General features: G+C 35.9%; 1 protein-coding gene across 2 annotated transcripts in view; it reads right to left on the reverse strand.

Moving 5' to 3' along the window:
• The window catches only part of GDA (guanine deaminase), a 95,327-nt gene that overhangs the window by 40,870 nt on the left and 33,330 nt on the right, over positions 1-21,127 (reverse strand). For both annotated transcript variants that reach the window (XM_074280699.1, XM_074280698.1), the window contains exon 2: positions 11,207-11,295. In XM_074280699.1, coding sequence (XP_074136800.1) covers positions 11,207-11,295 — 89 coding nt within the window. The remainder of the gene's footprint in view (positions 1-11,206; positions 11,296-21,127) is intronic.

Consider the following 21,127-nt stretch of genomic DNA (forward strand, 5'->3'; position numbering starts at 1 on the left):
GCTCTTTTTCTAGCTATTTTTAATTGTAAGCCTAATTCACTGATTTTCTCTTTATTTTATACAACAAGTAAGCCTCTAGAGATATAAAATTTACCCTTATTACCACCTTGGCTGCATTCCACACACTTTTTATGACATGTCACTACTGTCATTCTCTTGGGTAATAATCTATGATTTACTGTTCACCCAATCATTCTTTAGGATGAGATTATTTAGTTTCCAATTATTTTTGGTCTATTTTCCCCTGGCTTTTTATTGAATGTAATTTTCCTTGCACCATGATCTGAAAAGGATACATTCACTATTTCTACCTTTCTGCATTTGAATTTGAGGTCTTTAAGTCCTAATATATGGTCAATTTTTGTATAGGTTCCATGAACTGCTGAGAAGAAAGTGTACTCCATTTTGTCTCCATTCAGTTTTCTCCTAAAATCTATCATACCTAACTTTTCTAGTGTTCTATAACATCTTTCTTATTTATTTTGTGGTTTGATTTATCTAGTTCTGAGAGTGCAAGGTTGAGATCTCCCACTAGTTTTGCTGTCTATTTCTTCTTGCAGCTCTCTAAACTTCTTTAGGAATTTAGATGATACAACACTTGGTGCATATATGTTTAATATTGTTATTGCTTCATTATCTATGCTACTCTTTAGCAAGATATAGTGCCCTTCCTTATCTCTTTTAATTAGATCAATTTTTGCTTTTGCTTGATCTGAGATCAGGATAGCTATCCCTGCTTTTTTTACTTCACCTGAAGCATAGTAGATTCTGCTCCAGCCTTTTATATTTTTCTGTATGTATTACCCTGCTTTAAATGTGTTTCCTGTGAACAACATATTGTTTCTGGCTTTTAATCCAGTCTGCTATCAGTCTCCGCTTTATGGGGGAGTTTACCTCATTCCTATTTACAGTTAAAATTTCTAATTCTGTATTGCCTGCCATCTTATCCCCAAATTATGCTTTTCTTTCTCCTTTCTCCCTTAACCCCCTCCACAATATTAGACTTATGAGTACCACTTGCCTCACGCAGCCCTCCCTCTTTAGAATCCCTCCCTCCCCTTTGAAGTACCTCCCTTTTCTTAAACCTTTTCTTTTCTATTTCTGTATTCCCTTCTATTTACCCTAACCCTTCCCTTTTTGCTTTTCCAGTTATGGGCCAGAACTCTGAACTTGAAACAAAGGGTTCTTACAAGGTGCTAAGTCAGTGGAATTGATAAAGCCAATGGTTATTTAGTTTATCATGATTCAGTATGATTGATTTAATCTTACAACAAATAATGCTTTCCTAGTGATATAATAATTGGTTTATACACAGTGTAGAGTATATAAGCCAAGAGCCTCAGCCAGGATTCATTAGAAGAGATTCAGAGGGCAGAAAAGACAGGCGGGAGCTCGAGCTCTCAGAACCAAGAATAGAGAAAGAAAGCTCTCAGAAAGCTAACCAGGCCCCAGGAAAGGAGACAAGACTTTGAAAGAGATAATAAAGGATTTGGACTTTAACTCCTGGCTACTCATGTGATGATTACTGAACTGAAAGGAAGGCTGCTCCAGAGACCCCAAGAAAACCAAACCAGAAAAATTACATTTCTCCTCCCACTGGGAGAAGTTTCTATTTAAGCCAAATATGTCTAATATTTTCTCTTTGAGCCAAATTTGATGAGAGTAAGATTCACACTATGTACATCCCCCTCCCTTCATTCCCTCAGATACAGTTGGTTTCCTTTGCCTCTTAGTGAAATGTAGTTTCCCTCTTTTTATCTCCACTTTTCCCTTTTTCTAGTTCCTTTTTTATGTTATAAGAGTAAAACCAAATTATACATGTACATAAAGAGTACACCCATAATAGAAATACAATTCTTAAGAGTTCTTTTTACCTTTTTGTGCTTCTCTTGAGTCCTATATCTGGAGATCAAACTTTTTGTTTAGCTCTGTTTTTTTTTGTTTTTTTTTTCATTAGGAATAAATGGAATTCACCTATTTCACTGAATGTCCATCTTCCCTGGAAGAAAATGCTCAGTTTGGCTGGGTAAGTTATTCTTGGTTGCATACCAAGTTCTTTTGCCTTTTGGAATATCAGATTCCAGGCCCTTTGATCCTTTGATGAGGATGCTACTAAATCCTGAGTGATCCTCGGTATTTGAATTGTTTTTTTTTTTCTTCATCTGATAATTCTGGAATTTACTTGCAATATTTCTTAAAGTTTTAATTTTGAGATCTCTTTCAGTAGGTGATCGATGAATCTTTCAATGTCTATTTTGCCTTCTGTTTTTATAATATCTGGGCAGTTTGATGATTTCCTGAAAAATAGTGTCTAGGCTCTTTTTTCCATCATGGTTTTCAGTGAATCCAATAATTCTTAAATTATCTATTTTCCAGGTCTGTTGTTTTCCCAAGTAGGTAGTTAACATTTTTTCTCTATTTTTTTCATTTTTTTGGATTTTGCTTGACTAATTCTTGATGTCTCCTTGAGTCATTCATTTCCATTTGCTCAAGTCTAATTTTTAATGAATTATTTTCTTCATTTACTTTTTAAAATTTCTTTTTGTATTTGTTGAGTTTTTAAATGAGTTATTTTGTTCTATAGAATTTTTTACATTTTGCCAATTTTTTTTAAAGAATTATTTTCTTTTTCCAGTTCACAAATTCTGTTTTTCAAGGAGTTGGTTTTTTTATTCACTCTATCTTTTAATGAGTAACATGACTTATCCTGACCCTCTTACAAAGCTTTCCTTTCCTTTCCCCATTTTTCTTCTAGCTCTCTTTTAAGATCCTTTTTACTTTCTTTTATGAGAGCCTTGTGTGATGGGACCAGATCATATCTACCTTTGGATATAGAAACTGCTTTTAGTCTCCTCAGGGTTTGAAGTCTGCTCTCTTTCCATATAAAAGCTATCAATAGTTAGAGCCTGCTTTGCTTTTTTACTCTTTTTGAAAAAACAAAAACTACAGTTTGTTTGTTGGAGGCAGTAGGGTATTTCTAAGCCACCTCTACAGACAACAGGAAGTATGCAGTGGGACAGCACCCACTGGCTGCGCTTGGATTAGCAGTTGTGCTGAAATCAACAGCAGTGGAAAGGCAGCTACTAGGACTGTGCTGGGACCAACTACTGGGGCTGCGCTTGGATCATACTGAGTCACTGGGATGTTGGGTGGGTGTGACCAAGTCCCAAGAGAGTCTAGCGTTTGGGGGTTACAGTCTTTACCCCCTGTGTTTATAGCTTCTCTGCTGATCTACTAGCTTGCTGCCAGAGCAAAGTAGATCACACTGTGGTAAACTTTTCCCCCCAGATTTTCCACCAGCAGAGACTACACCCTGCCCCCCTCAAGTCTGCTCAGTATGAGCTGTTTCCCATACTCTCACTGCACCTGACCCAGCCTTCCCAAGCCATAGCAAAAACTGACCTTTTCTGGCAAATTTCGAGATTATCTTTGATTGGTAATGTGTTGTACTCCCAATATTTGTGGATTCTGACAGTCAAGCTCTAATTCTGAGGCTGAATTTCGTTAAAATTTAGATTGAGGGAAAAGGAGAGTTTAGGAAGATGTGTGTGTCCTCTCCACCATATTGGATCCACCTCCACATTTTGTTTAGTTTTTAATCATATTTTTTCAATATCTCTTATCTATCAATACTATGATCACATTTGAATTGAGTATATGTTGACTTAATTTGGAAGGTCTAATAAGTCCTTTTATAATTTCTTTGCTTCTTCCTTTTCTATAATTGATTACATTACTCAAGCTATATTTAGAAGATTACATAAGTTGTAACTGTCTTCATATTAATCTTTTTGTTTATTCTCATAAACACTTACATGCAAGATGACAAAGTTGCCTTTGGAAACACAAAAATACTACCTCCAATAATTCATTATTAACTTCTCTAAAGAAAACCTGTGACTCATCCTTCCATTTAATAATAACCACTCTATGTCTTTTGGTGTCTGATAGGAGGTCAGACTCTCTGAGGCTATGAATTTCAGAGAAAGTGTTGACTTGCATTAGTATAAGAAATTTCTTCATCCAGATTATTCTGGAAAGATTATTCAAGATGAATTTGAGAGAGCACTCTGAAAGGTGGAAGACCCTTAGAAAGCAGTTATATTAATATCAATGAAATCACTGGTCCAGTCACTGCCACTGTCATTCTTTAGTGAGAGTGTCCATACTGTTATGATTCAGTTCCTCCAGAAGTCAGATGACTTCTTGGTCATTATCCAAGGATCTCACATTTAGAATACACCAGTGAAATTGATGGTTAGCCTAAAAAGTGATGCTATTTAGCACCTTCTGCTCCCCTTTCCAGTCTACCACCATGAGTGTGGAAACAGAAGGTGGCCACGTAAGACTGAGGGGCATATTGCATTTTTCCTTGTTTCATGTGATTTCATTGCTGGAAAAAAAAATCCCTATCAAAACGCTTGTCTATTTGTTACAACTCTTTCTATCCTTAATCAAAACTGATTCTAAGAAAGCAGATATGACCTGGTGCTAAGCCCTGTACTCAAAGCCTTTCTAACATATAGCAGAACATTCCAGAGCTTGAGCTCTACTGACATTACCCTGACATTACTCAAGGTCCCTACTTACCATCATAAGGCACTGGAAAGCACAAAAATATTTAATAAATAATTATTGGCTTGAGTTTGACAGTCTTAATGCAGATGAAGAAAGTTTTTCCACAATATTATAGTAATTCACTTTTAATCTAACATTTACCCTAATCATCTCCAACAAATTTGATTAAAAAGAGTATGAAGTCACATGTTCAGACTTCTAGTGAAATAACATGTGACTTAAACATGTATTTTAACAAAAGAAAAGAGAAACTGAAAAATATTCACCATCCTCTTCACTGATGTAAACTAAGGACCAAGGGGCTTTTCCAGCTGTCATGAAGCTGAAATCCCCTATATGAATGTATTGTCTCCCCTGTTAGCATGAGAACAGGCACTTGTCTTGCTTTTCTATCTGCATCCCCATCACTTATCCCTGTGATTTGCATGTATAAAGTATTAAATAAATTCATATAATAATAAGCAAATAGGTAGAGAGGTTGTAAAGGCATCAAACAGATGTACTCACTAGACTTTCAATGAAAGGAAGAAGAGCCATTGGATAATTATTATATGAAAAACAGTATCAAGTGAAGGTTTTTTTTCCCAAAGACTTAAAAATACCTGTGGATGTATGCAGACAGATGAGAAGCCAGGGACGAAGTTTAAGATACTATAGATCAAAACATAACTGAGAGAGCAATGTTTTTGAGAAGGATAACAATGAAGGGTTACATCCCCAGCAGCATTGCAGATGGTACCTGCTACAAGACAACAGTCTTGTACGCTACACAACAATGTGTAGCAAAGAGAAAACATAATCAAAATGCTTATTAAAATGGATTTGTTTTTTACTCAAATTGGTGACAATTCAAGGTAAGTATCTATACTTGATCCCTTCAGGAATTACTTATAATTTTATCCACATTCGCTCTTGTAGAACACTTGCACATTTGTTCATATTTAGTTCAATCCTTGCTTATTTCCTAAGGGCAGAGATCGTTTCATTTTTTTAGCTCTGAATTTCTAGCATCTAGCTCAATGCCTAATACTTAAAATCCTGATGAATTCATGGTTTTCTCAAAAGTGATCTGCAAACTTCTTGTTCTCCCTTATTTGTTTAGGTATCTAATCCCCTATTCAGTCACTCAGAGCAGAGAATGTATTTCTTCCTATTTGCATTTCAATTTCTAGGCCAGTACCTGGCCTAGCATTGAGTGGAAATTTATTAAATGGAAGGCTGAATGGCAGTCATAGGAGGCAGGTTCAAATCCCAGTGTTGCTACAGGCTGTTCATCAACCAAATGAGAGGGTTGAACTAGAGGACCACTATTAAAGTCTCTTCGAACTCTAATTTTATTAACAGAAAATTGTGTTGAAAATTCAGCTACTTATAAACCCAGCAATAAACAACAGAAATGAAACAAGAAGGGAAAGGTGTTCATTTCTCTCTATTCTCTTCTACTTTTATACAGTGCCCTTAGTATTTTCTGGGCTTTCAATTCAAGTGCCAATTCTCTTCATCTCATCATTCTGTTCCACACTTGAAACACAGCTCAAACATCTTCCCTGACTCTAGAAATCTTATAATCTAATAGGGGGGAGGGGACAAGTACATATTGTGTGTAGGTTTGTGTACATATATAAAGCATAAAGTTAATAAATATGAACATACAAAGTTGAGAATGCTATTTATTTTAATAAATTTATATTTATAAATTTATTTTATTTTATAAATTTAAATTTATATTAATAAGCATTTTGATTGCACTTTGTATTTGCTAACATGCCTGCTGACTTCTAGTGGGTGCCATTTGCTAGTGTCTGAATTTGCTAGTGCCATTTTCTTTGAAAGCATATACTATAAAAAAGCTAAAGTCAGAGGGAAAGGACCCAAATATACAAAACTATTTATACAACAGTTTCTGAGGTAGCAAAGAAGTAGGTGTTCACTAAATAGGGAATGACAGAACAAATTATGAAAAATGGATGTAAAAGAATATCATTACATGTTTGTGGCAGCCTTCTTTGTGGTGACCAGAAACTGGAAACTGAGTGGATGCCTATCAATTGGAGAATGGCAGAATAAATTGTGGTATATGAATATTATGGAATATTATTGTTCTGTAAGAAATGACCAACAGGATGATTTCAGAAAGACCTGGAGAGATTTACATGACCTGATGCTGAGTGAAATGAGTAGGACCAGGAGATCATTATATACTTCAACAACAATACTATATGATGATCAATTCTGATGGACGTGGCCATCTCCAACAATGAGATGAACCAAATCAATTCCAATAGAGCAGTAATGAACTGAATCAGCTACACCCAGCAAAAGAACTCTGGAAGATGACTATGAACCACTACATAGAATTCCCATCCCTTTATTTTTGTCTGCCTACATTTTTTACTTCCTTCACAGGCTAATTGTACACTGTTTCAAAGTCAGATTCTTTTTATACAGCAAAACAACTGTTTGGACATGTATACATATATTGTATTTAATTTATACTTTAACATATGTAACATGTATTGATCAACCTGCCATCTGGGGGAAGGGGGTGGGAAAAAGGGGAAAAGTTGGAACAAAAGATTTTGCAATTGTCAATGCTGAAAAATTACTTATGTATATATCTTGTAAATAAAAAGCTATAAAAAAGAATAATATCATTACAACCTAAGAAATGACAAATCAAAAAATTCTGAGAAATAAAAAGTGAAATGAGCAGAACCAGGAATGTAATTTATAAAACGATTAAAACAATGTGAAGGAAAATAACTCTGGTAGACTTCTGAATTCTGATCAAAGTAGTGACTAACCATGACTTCAGAAGATTGTTGTTGAAGAAAATAAAGAAGAAAAGAATTCAGAGGGAAACAGAAATAGGGTAACTTTGTTATTACCTTGTTAAACTTACTAAAAACAAAGAGAAATCCATGGTTTCATAACAAATACTTTTTTTTCTTTAATGAGTAGACAAACTGTGATTTTTATTGATAACAAGGAATTGCCTTTTGAGTAAACTTCTAACAATATAGTTTAGAATAACGTAAGAGTCTTAGCACTGAGGTTAAATGATCTGTCAAGAGTCACATAATCAGTATCAGAAGCAAGACTTGAACCCAAGGTTTTTCTATCTTCAAGGCCAGCTTTCTGTTCACCAGATCACTGGTATCAAAAACAAATAGAAATCATTCCCAGTATACTACCTTAAAAAAGGTACAAACTAACAATCTGTTTTACTGTTATTTTCATTTATTTTGTTAAATATTTCACAATTACAATTTTAAAATATTTCCCCTTAATATTTTTTCCAATTATTGGTTAGAGGTTTTCAACACTCACTTTTATAAGATTTTTCCAATTTTTTTCTCTCTCCCTCCTTTCTCTTCCCCTCTGCAAAATAGCAATCTGATAAATATTACAATCATTTTAAACATTTCCATAGAAGTCAAGTTGTAAAAGAAAAATCAAAACAAAAAGTGAAAACAGTAATCTTCAATCTGCATTCAGTCTCCATAGTTCTTTCTTTGGATGTGGATAGAATTTTCCATCCTAAATCTATTGGAATTATCTTAGGTCAATGTATTACTGAGAAAATTTAAGTGTGTAATAGTTGTCATTTTGCTGTTTTACTCTTGATTCTGTCAATTCACTCAATATCAGTTCACCTCTAAGTCTTTCCAGGTTTTTCTGAAATGACCCTGCTTTATCATATCTACTAGAATAGTCACGTTACATTACATCCTAATACCACGACTTACACAGCTATTCCTCAATTTATGAGTATTCCCTCAACTTCCAGTTTCTTAACACCACAAATACAGAGGTGTTACAAACATTTTTGTACACTTCATTCCTTTCCCTTTTTTTATGATCTCTTTGGGATAGAGACCCAATTATGGCACTGTTAGATCAAAGAGTATGTAAAGTTTTATAGGCCTTTGGGAATAGTTCCAACCCAATTACAATTTAATCTGGTTCTGGCTACAGTTAGTTTTGTGGGCTGTATGTTGAAGTTCAGGAGTCTGCTATCTCTGTAGTATGTCACACTTTCTCTCTAAAGGTATGAAAGAAGACATACATAATACACACATATTATGTATATAACGCATAAACTTTTGTTGCTTTTATTTAGGCAGGAAGAAGTTAGTGAATAGTAACATAGATTTAAAAAAAATAAGTAAAAGATACAGAGGGGAAAAAAAGGAATTCTTAAGGGAAAATAAATAGGGCAATTTTATTTCTACCTTGCTAAACCTAACCTTATGAAAAACAAAAAGAAATTCATCATTTCATAACAAATACCTTTTTTTTTGTTCTTTGTATATCAAAATGTATAATTAAGTCTATAATAAACAAGTTATTATGAAACCATGATAGGTCCCCTGGGGGAATGACTATCCCAGGTTCAAGATACCCTGTGGATTCACTCCTAAAGCTACAAGTCACAAGCTTCCATTCAGACACTTATCTTCTTTCACTAGTCAGACAGTATAAGCAATTAGCAAAGACATTTACTGAGATGACACCTCAAGAGCCATAGCAACAAAAGATTCTTTCCCAAATCTGGGATTTACTCTTTCACACATATTTAGTGTCAGTGGGAAGATACACTTCCCTACACTCTAAGTGATATACACTTAAAGTACTCTAGTAGGGAGGTGTGCACATAAAAAAAAAAAACAACAACAAAACCACTCATACATATGGCATTCTGGGACCCTAACATTCTTTCCTTTATTGTGATCATGCTCAGCTGGGCTTTTTGTCCCTGCTTCTCTCCAGAGTTCAATTCCTGATGATCAGGGATGGCTTTCTTCTCAACTCACAAAACCCCTCCTCACAGCTCTTTTCTCCACTGACAAACTCTACAGAGTGTTATCTTGCTTTTTAAAGGACTATCATGGCTACCAGGACCAAGTTAGCCTCACTCTAGTGCTATGGCTTGAGTGAAGAACTTTTTCACATCTCATTAAAGGGCAATAGAGACACTTCTTTGCTCTCCTTTTTAAGGCTTCAACACTTATTTTGCTTTACTACCTGCCACTTAACTTCTATGACTTCATTACCTTAACTAGGAAATAAATTGATTAAAGCATAGTGGATATAGCATGCAGGACTTAAGAGTTAGGAAGACATAAGTTCAAATTAAGCCTCAGTTGTTTATTACTTATGTGATTTTTGGTAAATCACTTAATTTCTCTGTGCCTTAGTTTTCTCATTTGTAAAATGAGCATAAAATAGCACCTACCTCAGAAAATTATTGTGAGAATCAAATGAGATAATTATCTTATATATACATATACATATTTATATGAATATACATATGTATATATATACATGTATGCATATACATATGTATGTAGATATAGTGCTTTCCAAACTAGATCAATGTTTGCTATTGTCTCTGGCCCCCTAGTACAAAAGAAAAAAAATTTAATTTCTTTAAACCCACTGCTAAATTTTTTTCAGGTCCTAGCTTAGTTGTACTAAGAGATGGCAGAGTCAATCTAAATTTTATGTGAATTATCTTCTTTTCCTCAGACTTTGACAAGTCATGGTCTTAGTAATTATCATACTCGTTCCACATAGCTATTAATTCTTTTTAAAAAATTCTTGGAAGAAAAATGGTGGGCATAATTTCACATTCCCTTCAAAAGCATACTTCTTTAGGTACAAGATGAAATGGGTATTTTCTTTCTTCTATTTACCTAAAAATAGATCAGTTTGTTCATTTCAAGGAGATTGTGGGCAACCATAAAAACCACTTCTGAAAACAAAAAAAAAAATCACAACCACTATTAAAACCTTCTGATCAATTAAAAAAATGTTCAAGATTATTCATAAAAAGGCCTCAATATTTCATGCTGTAGACCACTAATTGTCAAATATGTTTATCATTCAATTTCATACTCTCTTCTACCCTCTTTTCTCATAAGGGCTCTGTGTCCCAAGGGAGAATTTACTATAATCAAACTCCAATTAATGCCATCAAATTTTAAAAATGGTTTATAATCCATTCTTTATGCTGATTTTAAATTAAAGAGATTTTTGCAGTCTTTAAGCTTCCTCTAAGTATGTGGGCATTTCTAAAAGGAAAGCACTCTCTTTTAAAGTCACTAGAATATTCTGGAAGGAAACAGAACATATCCCAAAAGTCTTGATGCACTTTATTAAAACTGCACCAAGACTTTTGAGATGCCCCATATATAACAAACAACCAAAAATCTAAATTATCCACATCCAAAAGCTCTCTTGTGCCTCTGTTTTTGACAATTCAAAAAAGGGTCTGAAGGAAGAGGATACAAATCCAGAAAAACACTATTCCTCTCAAAGTCTCTCAGCAAATTTTCCATTCATTGTAGACTTCTTAGATGAAAGAATCTTATTTCCTTCCATCTCATCATCGGACTATATTCTTCTTTCCAATCTTCCAAATTCCTGGTAGAATATGAGAAGTGGGGCTAGAGAATCTAGACCCCAGGAGGTCTGGAATAGGTAAATAGTAGCATTTAATAAGGCCAATGGGAGGAAAAGAGGGAAAGAGGAATTTGGAACCTACAGAAAGTACAAATAAACCCAGTACCTAAAAATTTTGTGTTCATCAGGTTTAACTGTTTTTGGTAAAAGAAGAACTTACTGCATACTGAGTTCTCTCACTTCGATTGGTGTGAAGCCCCATTCTGTGGCCAATTTTTCTTGCTGGGAAGCATGTTCCAAAAACACTATCTTTAAGGAAAGAAAAAAGAGTCAGGAAGTTAATGAAATCTCTCTCACATAAACACATAGACACACACACACACTCTCTCTCACACAGATACATACACATGTATGTAAAGTTTAATGTATGTCTTTTAAAATGTGAATCTAGTACAGTGGAACTAAATGATTAATAACTCAATTTTCTAGGTAGATTTTTTTTTAATTAATAAAAAGGTATTCCTGTCTGCCAACAAGTTTATATATTAAGCATTGTGTGCAAAGTTCCAGGAATACAAATACAAGTACAAAGAAAAATAGTCCCTGTCCTATAATAATTTACATTCTAGAAGGAAAGATAACATAAAAGGAAGATGAAAAATGGCAGGGGTAAAGTATAGGCAGAACCAGAGGTATCCCAACCTGACATAGGAGAGGAAATTCTACAAGGAATCCCAAGTACAGCCAACAACCAGGAGAAAAATGACATAGATGGCCTGGATGCCCGCCTTAAATGGAGTAGAGGCTTTTGTATGCCAGGCATTGTGTGAGTAACTAGGGATTCAAAAAACAAACCAAAAAAATGAAATAATCTCTATTCACAATGTATTTTCTTTCTATTGGAGACACTAAGTGTAAATATGCAGCATAAATATAAAACTTACATATATATATATATATATATATATATATATATATATATATATATATATATATATATATATATATATATATATATATATATATATATATATATATATATATATATATATATATATATATATATATATATATATAGATGATACAGTGGATAGAGTCCCAGAGCAAGAGTCATGAAAATTCACCTTCCTAAGTTCAAATCTGACCTCAGAAAAGTGACCCTGGACAAGATTATTTCAATTTCCTCATTTATAAAATGAGTTGGCGAAGGAAATGGTAAACCACTATAGCATCTTTGCCAAATGAGATTACAGAGTTGGACATGACTAAACAAGATGAGGGCCTGAACTAAGGTGATAGCTATTAACAGTTATTTCTGTAAGTTTTATCTCTGGTTTTCCTACCAGGAGCTTGAAAAATCACAGTTCAACTATTCGTTAGGTGTTGGGATTACTAGGTGAGAACTGAGGTTGTCTGGATGGTGACAAGGTGAGAATTCAGGTTTTCTGGACAATTACAAGGTGAGAACTCAGGTTGACTTGATAGAGGGGGCAAGCTCATTGGCTGGGGTGGTTCTTCCCAGAAGCCCTTGCATTATCCCACGCCCATTCTCTGGGAGGATAAAAAGAGACAGCAATGGGCGCAGACAGCAGATCGGCCTGGAGAAGGATAAGAGCTGGAGGAGATTCAGAGCCAGGATTCAAGAAGGAGGACTCTGAATTGCATCAGGCTTGACGGGGCTCTCTGCAGGAAGGGAAGTCACTTCTTTGGACAAGAGTTAACAGCAACTGCCTGGAGACAACGGTTCGTTACAGGAAGAAGAATCTGTCGGAGAGATTTGAGTAGAAGACACAGCAGATCTCTTCCCAGAGAGAGATCCAGCAGCTTCTGGAGACAACAGCGCATTACAGTTGGCGCCCAACGTGGGGCAAGGACTTTTGCTTATCCTGACAAGAGGAGCTAGACCAGACCTTCGCAATTTGGCGCCCGAACAGGGACAGACACAGTCCTGATTCCAGTGGAAAAGCTTCTGATCTAGATCTCAGTCTCTCTGACCCAGAACCGTGAGTAACGAGGAAACTTTGTTAAAGATTAAGTGAGCGTGCTAATAGATAAATAAGGAACTTAACTTGTTAAGGGCTAAACCAGGAATCTCTTATAGCTGAAATGGGGCAGATGTTAGCTATATTCAATCCCTGGACCTCAGCTGACTCATCCCCAGCCCCAGAAGTAACCTCAGCTCCACCCCCATTCAGGAGTGGTACTATAGAGAGTATAATCAACATAATTGAGGAGCAGAGTTTACTTGTAACCTGGGTACAGATTGCTAAACTCTTGGCTGCATTAAGACGCACATCCCCTTGGTTCTTAGAGGAAGAAAAGATAGATGTAGATAAATGGAAGCTAGTGGGATATGAAATGAAAGAATTTCAAGCAAAAAATGGGCCTCGTTCAATTTCTGCAGAAGTATTTTATATCTACAACATAGTTCAATTAGCCTTAAACTATCAAGCAAGTTGTAGGAGAAGGAAAAGTTCTAAAAATGAACAGAGGAGGAAGTGTGAGGAAAAAAGGAAAGATCAAGATCTTTCCCTAGAGCAAGAGGATTTAAATGAGGAATTATGGTATGATTCTCTTGAAGAAGCTTCAACCCTGCCTAGAGAACAGATTATTGACAGGCCCACATCAACCCCACCTTCAGAGATGGAGGAAGAAAGAGGGGAAGAGGCAGAAACACAAACAGAATTGCCTGTGAAGAAGCCTAAGCCTATGACAAGATTAGAAAAAGCATTGGTTAAAGCTAAGAGAGAAGGACAGGATATAAGTGATTTTATACATGCATATCCTGTGATTGAAAATACTGACTCTGTAGGTAAAAAAAGGAGAAGATATGCACCTTTAGATTTGAATAAAATTAAGGATTTGAAAAAAGGTTGTACCCTTTATGGGGCTACATCAGCTTATGTCAAAATGTTACTAGATGGTTTGTCTTATGAAGTCCTAACCCCGAATGATTGGAAATCCATAGCAAGGACATGTCTGGAACCTGGAGAAAATTTATTATGGCTTGCGGAATTTCATGAATTATGTAAAATTCAAGTCAGATGCAATTTGGAAATAGGAGTTAACACACAATTCACTTTTGAGCACTTAGCTGGTGAAGGTCAGTATGGAGAGAATTCAGAACAGATTAATTATACCATGACAATATATGAACAAATTGCTAAGGTTGCAATAAAAGCTTGGGGTGTCCTTCCTGGACAGAAAGATCGCGGAGAGGCTTTCACTAAAATACAGCAAGGTCCCAATGAACCTTTTGCAGATTTTGTGGGACGTTTGCAAACTGCTGTCAAAAGAACTATTGGAGAAAATTCAGCTACAGAAATAATGACCAGACATCTGGCTAAGGAAAATGCCAATGAGATTTGCAAAAGAATTATATGGGGATTAGACAAAGATGCTCCTTTAGAGGAGATCATAAGACGCTGTGCTACAGTGGGAACAAATGCTTTTTACACCCGGACAATGATGAATGTGGAAAGACAGGGTCCCTCCTGGCAAGGGCCTTCTAGAGAAACTCGGCGATGTTTTCAATGTGGAAAAATTGGACATCTAAGAGCTCAGTGTAGGTATGGAGATACAGTGAGAAGACAGGGTGAGAGAAGACCTAAAACCCCATGTCCAAAATGCAACAGAGGACTCCATTGGGCATCAGAGTGTAGAATAATTCAGGGAAATGGGACGAGGGGCCCAGGTCCAGGGCCCCAGGCAAAAAAGACTTGGGGCATGATGGCAGCTGATGTTACACCCAAAGAACCTTTAGAAGGTCAGGACTCTGATTTGATCAACCAGCAGAAATGCAATCACATGGCAGAAAGGGATTACCTGATAAGTCAGCCAAAAGGCAATCAGATTGCAAAAATGGATTACACTTGGGGAGAATACAGGCCTTTTAAACCAACAGGGCTTTGTTCAGTGCAAACAACTCCAATGTAATTGCCAGATGATGAGAAGAGATTTAAAAAGTGGTAAATAGAAGGAAATTAGATAGGCTGGCTGCCTGGGAGAGAGGGTTTGCTTGTATTTCTTCAGCAGGAGAAGGAATCAGATGGGTGCCAACAAGTCATATTCGCCTTGTCCATCAGAGAGAGACAGAAAAAGAGAAAGACCTCAAAATAAAGGAGAAGATCTAAGAAACATCTGACACTGAAAGAGCATGGATAATAAGAAGACTGTTAAAGAACTTAAAAACCAGCAGGAATCATTGGACTTCCTCACACAAGATGAGAATAATGGACAATGGACTTATGGACATTTATAAATTTTCAATTTATGATTATGATTATGTTATATACTTCTAGCATGTGTTATGTTACTATGTTACTATGTGCTTATGTAATTTATGTAATTATCTGTAATACTTCCCATATTGATGGATTTATGTTTCAAGGTCATGACTGTCCTATGTTCTAAATCAAAAGAAAGGGGGAGATGTTGGGATTACTAGGTGAGAACTGAGGTTGTCTGGATGGTGACAAGGTGAGAATTCAGGTTTTCTGGACAATTACAAGGTGAGAACTCAGGTTGACTTGATAGAGGGGGCAAGCTCATTGGCTGGGGTGGTTCTTCCCAGAAGCCCTTGCATTATCCCACGCCCATTCTCTGGGAGGATAAAAAGAGACAGCAATGGGCGCAGACAGCAGATCGGCCTGGAGAAGGATAAGAGCTGGAGGAGATTCAGAGCCAGGATTCAAGAAGGAGGACTCTGAATTGCATCAGGCTTGACGGGGCTCTCTGCAGGAAGGGAAGTCACTTCTTTGGACAAGAGTTAACAGCAACTGCCTGGAGACAACGGTTCGTTACAGGAAGAAGAATCTGTCGGAGAGATTTGAGTAGAAGACACAGCAGATCTCTTCCCAGAGAGAGATCCAGCAGCTTCTGGAGACAACAGCGCATTACAGTTAGGAAAAATCAATTAAACATTTAACAAATATTTATTAAAGTTTCCAACAAGATCAGGGGTGAAACATTGCCCACTATCACCATTATTATTCAATAGAAATGTTAGCTTTCGTAATAAGAGAAGAAAAAGAAATTGAAAAAATCAGAGTAGGCAATGAAAAAACAAAATTATTACTTTTTGCAGATGATATTCTGGTACACTTAGAGAGTCCTAGAGAAATCATCAGCATTTTTATATATCACTAACAAAGTCCAGCAACAAGAGATACAAAGAGAAATTTCATTTAAAATAATTATAGATAATATAAAATATTTGGGAATCTACCTGTCAAGGCAAAGTCAGGAATTATATGAACACAACTACAAAACACTTTCCACACAAATAAAGTCAGATCTAATCAACTGGAAAAATATTAAGTGCTCATGGGAAGGATGATCTAATATAATAAAAAATGAGAATACTATCTATAGTAATCTACTTATTCAGGGCCATATCAAACAAACTCCCAAGAAGTTATTTTACAGAACTAGAAAAAAATCATAACAAATTTCATCTGAAAGAACAAAAGGTCAAATTTCAAGGGAATTAATGAAAAAAATGCAAATGAAGGTAGCCTAGTTGTACCAGACCTAAAACTATATTATAAAGCAGCAGTCACCAAAATCATTTGGTACTGGCTAAGAAATAGAGTAGTTGATCAGTGAGAATTAGATTAGATTCACAAGACAAAGTAGTCAATGACTATAGTAATCTAGTGTTTGACAAACTCAAAGATCCCAGCTTTTGGGATAAGAACTCACTATCTGACAAAAACTGCTGGTAAAATTGGAAATTAGTATGGCAGAAACTAGGCATTGACCCACACTTAACACCGCACATAACAAGGCTGAAATGGGAAGCAGTAAATTGGGAAAAAAAACTTTTACATTCAAAAGTTCTGATAAAGACCTCTTTTCAAGAACTGAATCAAATTTATAAGAATTCAAGCCATTCTCCAATTAATAAATGGTTTCAGGGGTTCTCAAACTACATATGGCCCACGGGCCAGATGCGGCCTGCTGAGGATGTTTATGCGGCCCGCCGGGTTATGGCAAATGGGCTGAGTGGCAGAGACAGAGTATGAATTTTTGTTTTTACTGTGGTCCGGCCTTCCACAGTCTGAGGGACAGTGAACTGGTTTGAAGATCACTGGGTCAAAGGATATGAAAGACAATTTTCAGATGAAGAAATTGAAACCATTTCTAATCATATGAAAAGGTGCTCTAAATCACTATTGATTTTGCATACCCTTTGACCCAGCAGTGCTACTCCTGGGCTTATATCCCAAGGAAATACTAAAGAAGGGAAAGGGACCTGTATGTGCCAAAATGTTTGTGGCAGCCCTTTTCATAGTGGCTAGAAACTGGAAGATGAATGGATGTCCATCAATTGGAGAATGGTTGGGTAAATTGTGGTATATGAATGTTATGGAATATTATTGTTCTGTAAGAAATGACCAGCAGGAGGAATACAGAGAGGCCTGGAGAGACTTACATCAACTGATGCTAAGTGAAACAAGCAGAACCAGAAGATCATTATACACTTCAACAATGATACTGTATGAGGATGTATGCTGATGGAAGTGGATATCTTCAACATAGAGAAGAGCTAATCCAATTCCAATTGATCTATGATGGACAGAATCAGCTACATCCAGAAAAGGAACACTGGGAAATGAGTATAAACTATGAGCACTGTTTTGTTTTGTTTTGCTTTGTTTTTCTTCCCAGATTATTTTTAGCTTCCGAATACAATTCTTCCTTTGCAACAACAACAACAACAAAATTCGGTTCTGCACATACATATTGTACCTAGGATATATTATAAAATATTTAATATGTATGGTAATGCCTGCCATCTAGGGTAGGGGGTGGAGAGAAGGAGGGGAAAAATTTGGAACAGAAGGGAGTACAACGGATAATGTTGTAAAAAAAAAAAATTACCTATGAATATATACTGTCAAAGAAAATGTTATAATTATAAAAATTAAAAAAAAAGAAAAAGAAAAATAAATAAATAAATAAATATTTTTAAAAAAAAAAATCACTATTGATCAGAGAAATGCAAATTAAGACACTACACCCCCTTCAGATTGGTTAAGATGACAGGAAAAGATAATGACAAATGTTGGAGAGGATGTGGGAAAACTAGGACACTGATACATTGCTGTGTACTGATCCAACCTTTCTGGAGAGGAATTTGAAACTATGCCCAAAGGAATATCAATGAGCCAGCAGTGTGGCAGCCCTTGTTGTAGTGGCAAGAAACTGTAAACTGAGTGGATGCCCATCAGTTGGAGAATGGCTGAATAAGTTATAATATATGAATGTTATGGAATATTATTGTTATATAAGAAATGATCAGAAATATGATTTCAGAGAAGCCTGGAGAAACTTACATTAACTGACTTAAAGTGAAATGAGCAGAACCAAGATCATTGTACACAGCAACAAGAAGATTATATGAAGAACAATTCTGATGGACATGGCCCTTTTTAACAATCAACTGATTCAGGCCAGTTCCAATGATCTTGTGATGAAGAGAGTCAGCTACACTAAGAGAGAGGATGACTGTAGGAACTGAGTGTGGATCACAACATAATATTTTCACTCTTTTTGTTGTTATTTACTTTCATTTTGGTTTTTTTCTCATTTTTTCCTTTTTGATCTGATTTTTCTCATGCAGCACAATATTGGATTTAACCTATATTTTTAATATATTTAACATATATTGGATTACTTGTCTTTTAAGAGAGGGAAGGGGGGGAATTTGGAACATAAGGTTTTGCAAAGGTCAATGTTGAAAAATTATCCATGCATATGTTATAAAAATAATAAGTTTTAATAAAAAAATAAAAATAAAAATAATCTTTATTGAAGGAACATTGTGTAGCAGAAGGAAGCCTGAGTTAGAAGCCAAAGATCCTGTGTTCAAAACCTAATCTAAATCTAATTGATTCTATCTCTGTGACCTAGGATAAATTATTTACTCTCACTGGGCCTTAGTTTCTTCATCTGTAAAAAGATCAGAGTATTTAACCTCTGAGGTCTATCCCAGTTCTAAATCTATTATATATATATTATATAAGATCTTGAATTAGCTTTATAATTTGAAGGATACAAACTATAAAATAAGGTCTTCACCTAAAGGAATTTACAATGTTGTTGGGGAATTAACACATACACACATATTAATGAATAATAAAAGTAGTGGATCATAAACACCACTCAACAATTAAGTACTTAATGGAGTTTAGAATAGAGATATTATTGCAGATTAAAGTAATCAAGGAAAGCTTTCAATAAAAGACACCTCTTATGGGGTGACTGGCATTTGAATTTGTAGAGGGAGAAGAAACTGATGTGGGTGAATTCTTTATGACCTGAGTGAATTCTGTAAAATTATGTAAAATTACAGAAACCATGTTCCCTTTGATCTATAGCTCCAAATGGTTTCATATCCTCTCAGAGTGCGATAAACTGTGCTATTCAAGATCAAATCAAACGCCTATTGATCTTGTCAGGAAGTCACAATCCCAGGAAAGATTTCAGATTCAATTGAGAATTATCAAACTTCCCCTAGACTTACACATAAAATAGGTCTTCTGGAAAATGATTCTTTGCAGCAGATCCTTCTTCATTAAGAAAGATATGCCCACTAAGAGAATGTCTCTTGTTGTTTTGTCATAGCTTCTGGGGGTTAATGAATTCTTTTGTTTCAGAATTTGTCTTGAAGCAGAAGGTACCTCATTCATTGCCACACCTCACCATCTGGTGGTCCGTTTACAGGATTCTCTGGCTGAGGTGAGCCCTCCTTCCTCTGACCCTTTTATAGCGAGGGCAGCTCACACTCCTAAGACATTGTTGAGCTGTCTGGGGCTCTACACCCAAGCAGAGTTTTTTTTGACCCAAAACACTCAGCCAGAAAACTCCCATGACTTGACAAAAAACCAAAACCAAAACAAACAAAAAAAAAAAAAAACTTTACTTGGGGAGAATTTTTGTCATATCCTTCTCTCTCTCTAGAGACACCTACAGAGAATGGAAAGAGCTATTGAATAGGAAAAGCTTGGGGCTTGTGGGAAAATGGGACAGCATCCTTCCTCTATTCCTAAAGATTCTCCTTATACTGTCTCTTTAAAAAATAGGGACAAATCGGCTTGAAAGATTTCAAAACAAAAAAGTTCACTTATTTTTGCAACACTCTCTAGCCTCAATATAAGTAAGAAAACCAGAAAACATGGACAATGAATGGCTCAATCAATTATAACATTATTAAAGAGCTGGACTTATTTTGCAGAAGTCAAGGTAAATGGAATGAAGTTTCTTATATTCAGGCTTTCGATGAGTCTGTCTCAGGGCCCTGAATTAAAATTAAATTGCAGAATGCTGCTGGCCAAATTTAATGCAGGGGAACTGGAGATAGAAACTGACCCTTTAAATGACTCCCTTTTTTTCACTCTTTAGGTGCACAAGAAGTGTCTTGCAGCCCTCAGCAGAACACTTGCAAATTCTCTCCACCCTCTTATCAAAAGCAGGACCTTGAGTCCCATACTATCTGACTCCCTTCTCCTCCAGAGTCAGATTCTGGGATCATCCCACTTCTTAGTCCTTCACACATGAAAAGCAGCAGATTCTGACTCCAAGCAACAAAATCTAAGAATATTCTGGACAGCAGCTGTGACAGCTGACCGACCTATGTTCACTATCTATATAAATGGCATACCATTAGAAGGATTGGTAGACACTGGTGCAGGTTGTACAGTTATTAGAGGTGCCAACTGGCCCAGTCACTGGCCAAAGATTAAGGCAGACACCTATATGTCTGGCGAAGGAAGATCAATAAAGGCTGAAGTTAGTGCTACCCCTTTGAGATGGACTTTTCAAGGCAAAACAGGAGTTTCTACTCCTTTTAAAATCCCCATCAATGTGTGGGGAAGAGACATTTTACAACAATTAGGATTACAAATGAGTACTTTGATTTTTTTAGGCAGGGCTGCTGTTGAAGGCCTGCCAACACTTTTACCTGTTCTTGTCCATGGAAAACTAATACACCAGTGTGGATAGAACAGTGGCCCTTAGGTAGCTATAAAATTCAGGCTTTATTAGATATAGTACAGGAACAACTTGATCAAGGACACTTACAATTTTCTCTAAGTCCTTGGAATTCCCCTGTATTTGTTGTAAGAAAGAAATCTGG

Source organism: Sminthopsis crassicaudata, chromosome 1 (assembly GCF_048593235.1).
Source record: "Sminthopsis crassicaudata isolate SCR6 chromosome 1, ASM4859323v1, whole genome shotgun sequence".
Lineage (NCBI taxonomy): Eukaryota > Metazoa > Chordata > Mammalia > Dasyuromorphia > Dasyuridae > Sminthopsis > Sminthopsis crassicaudata.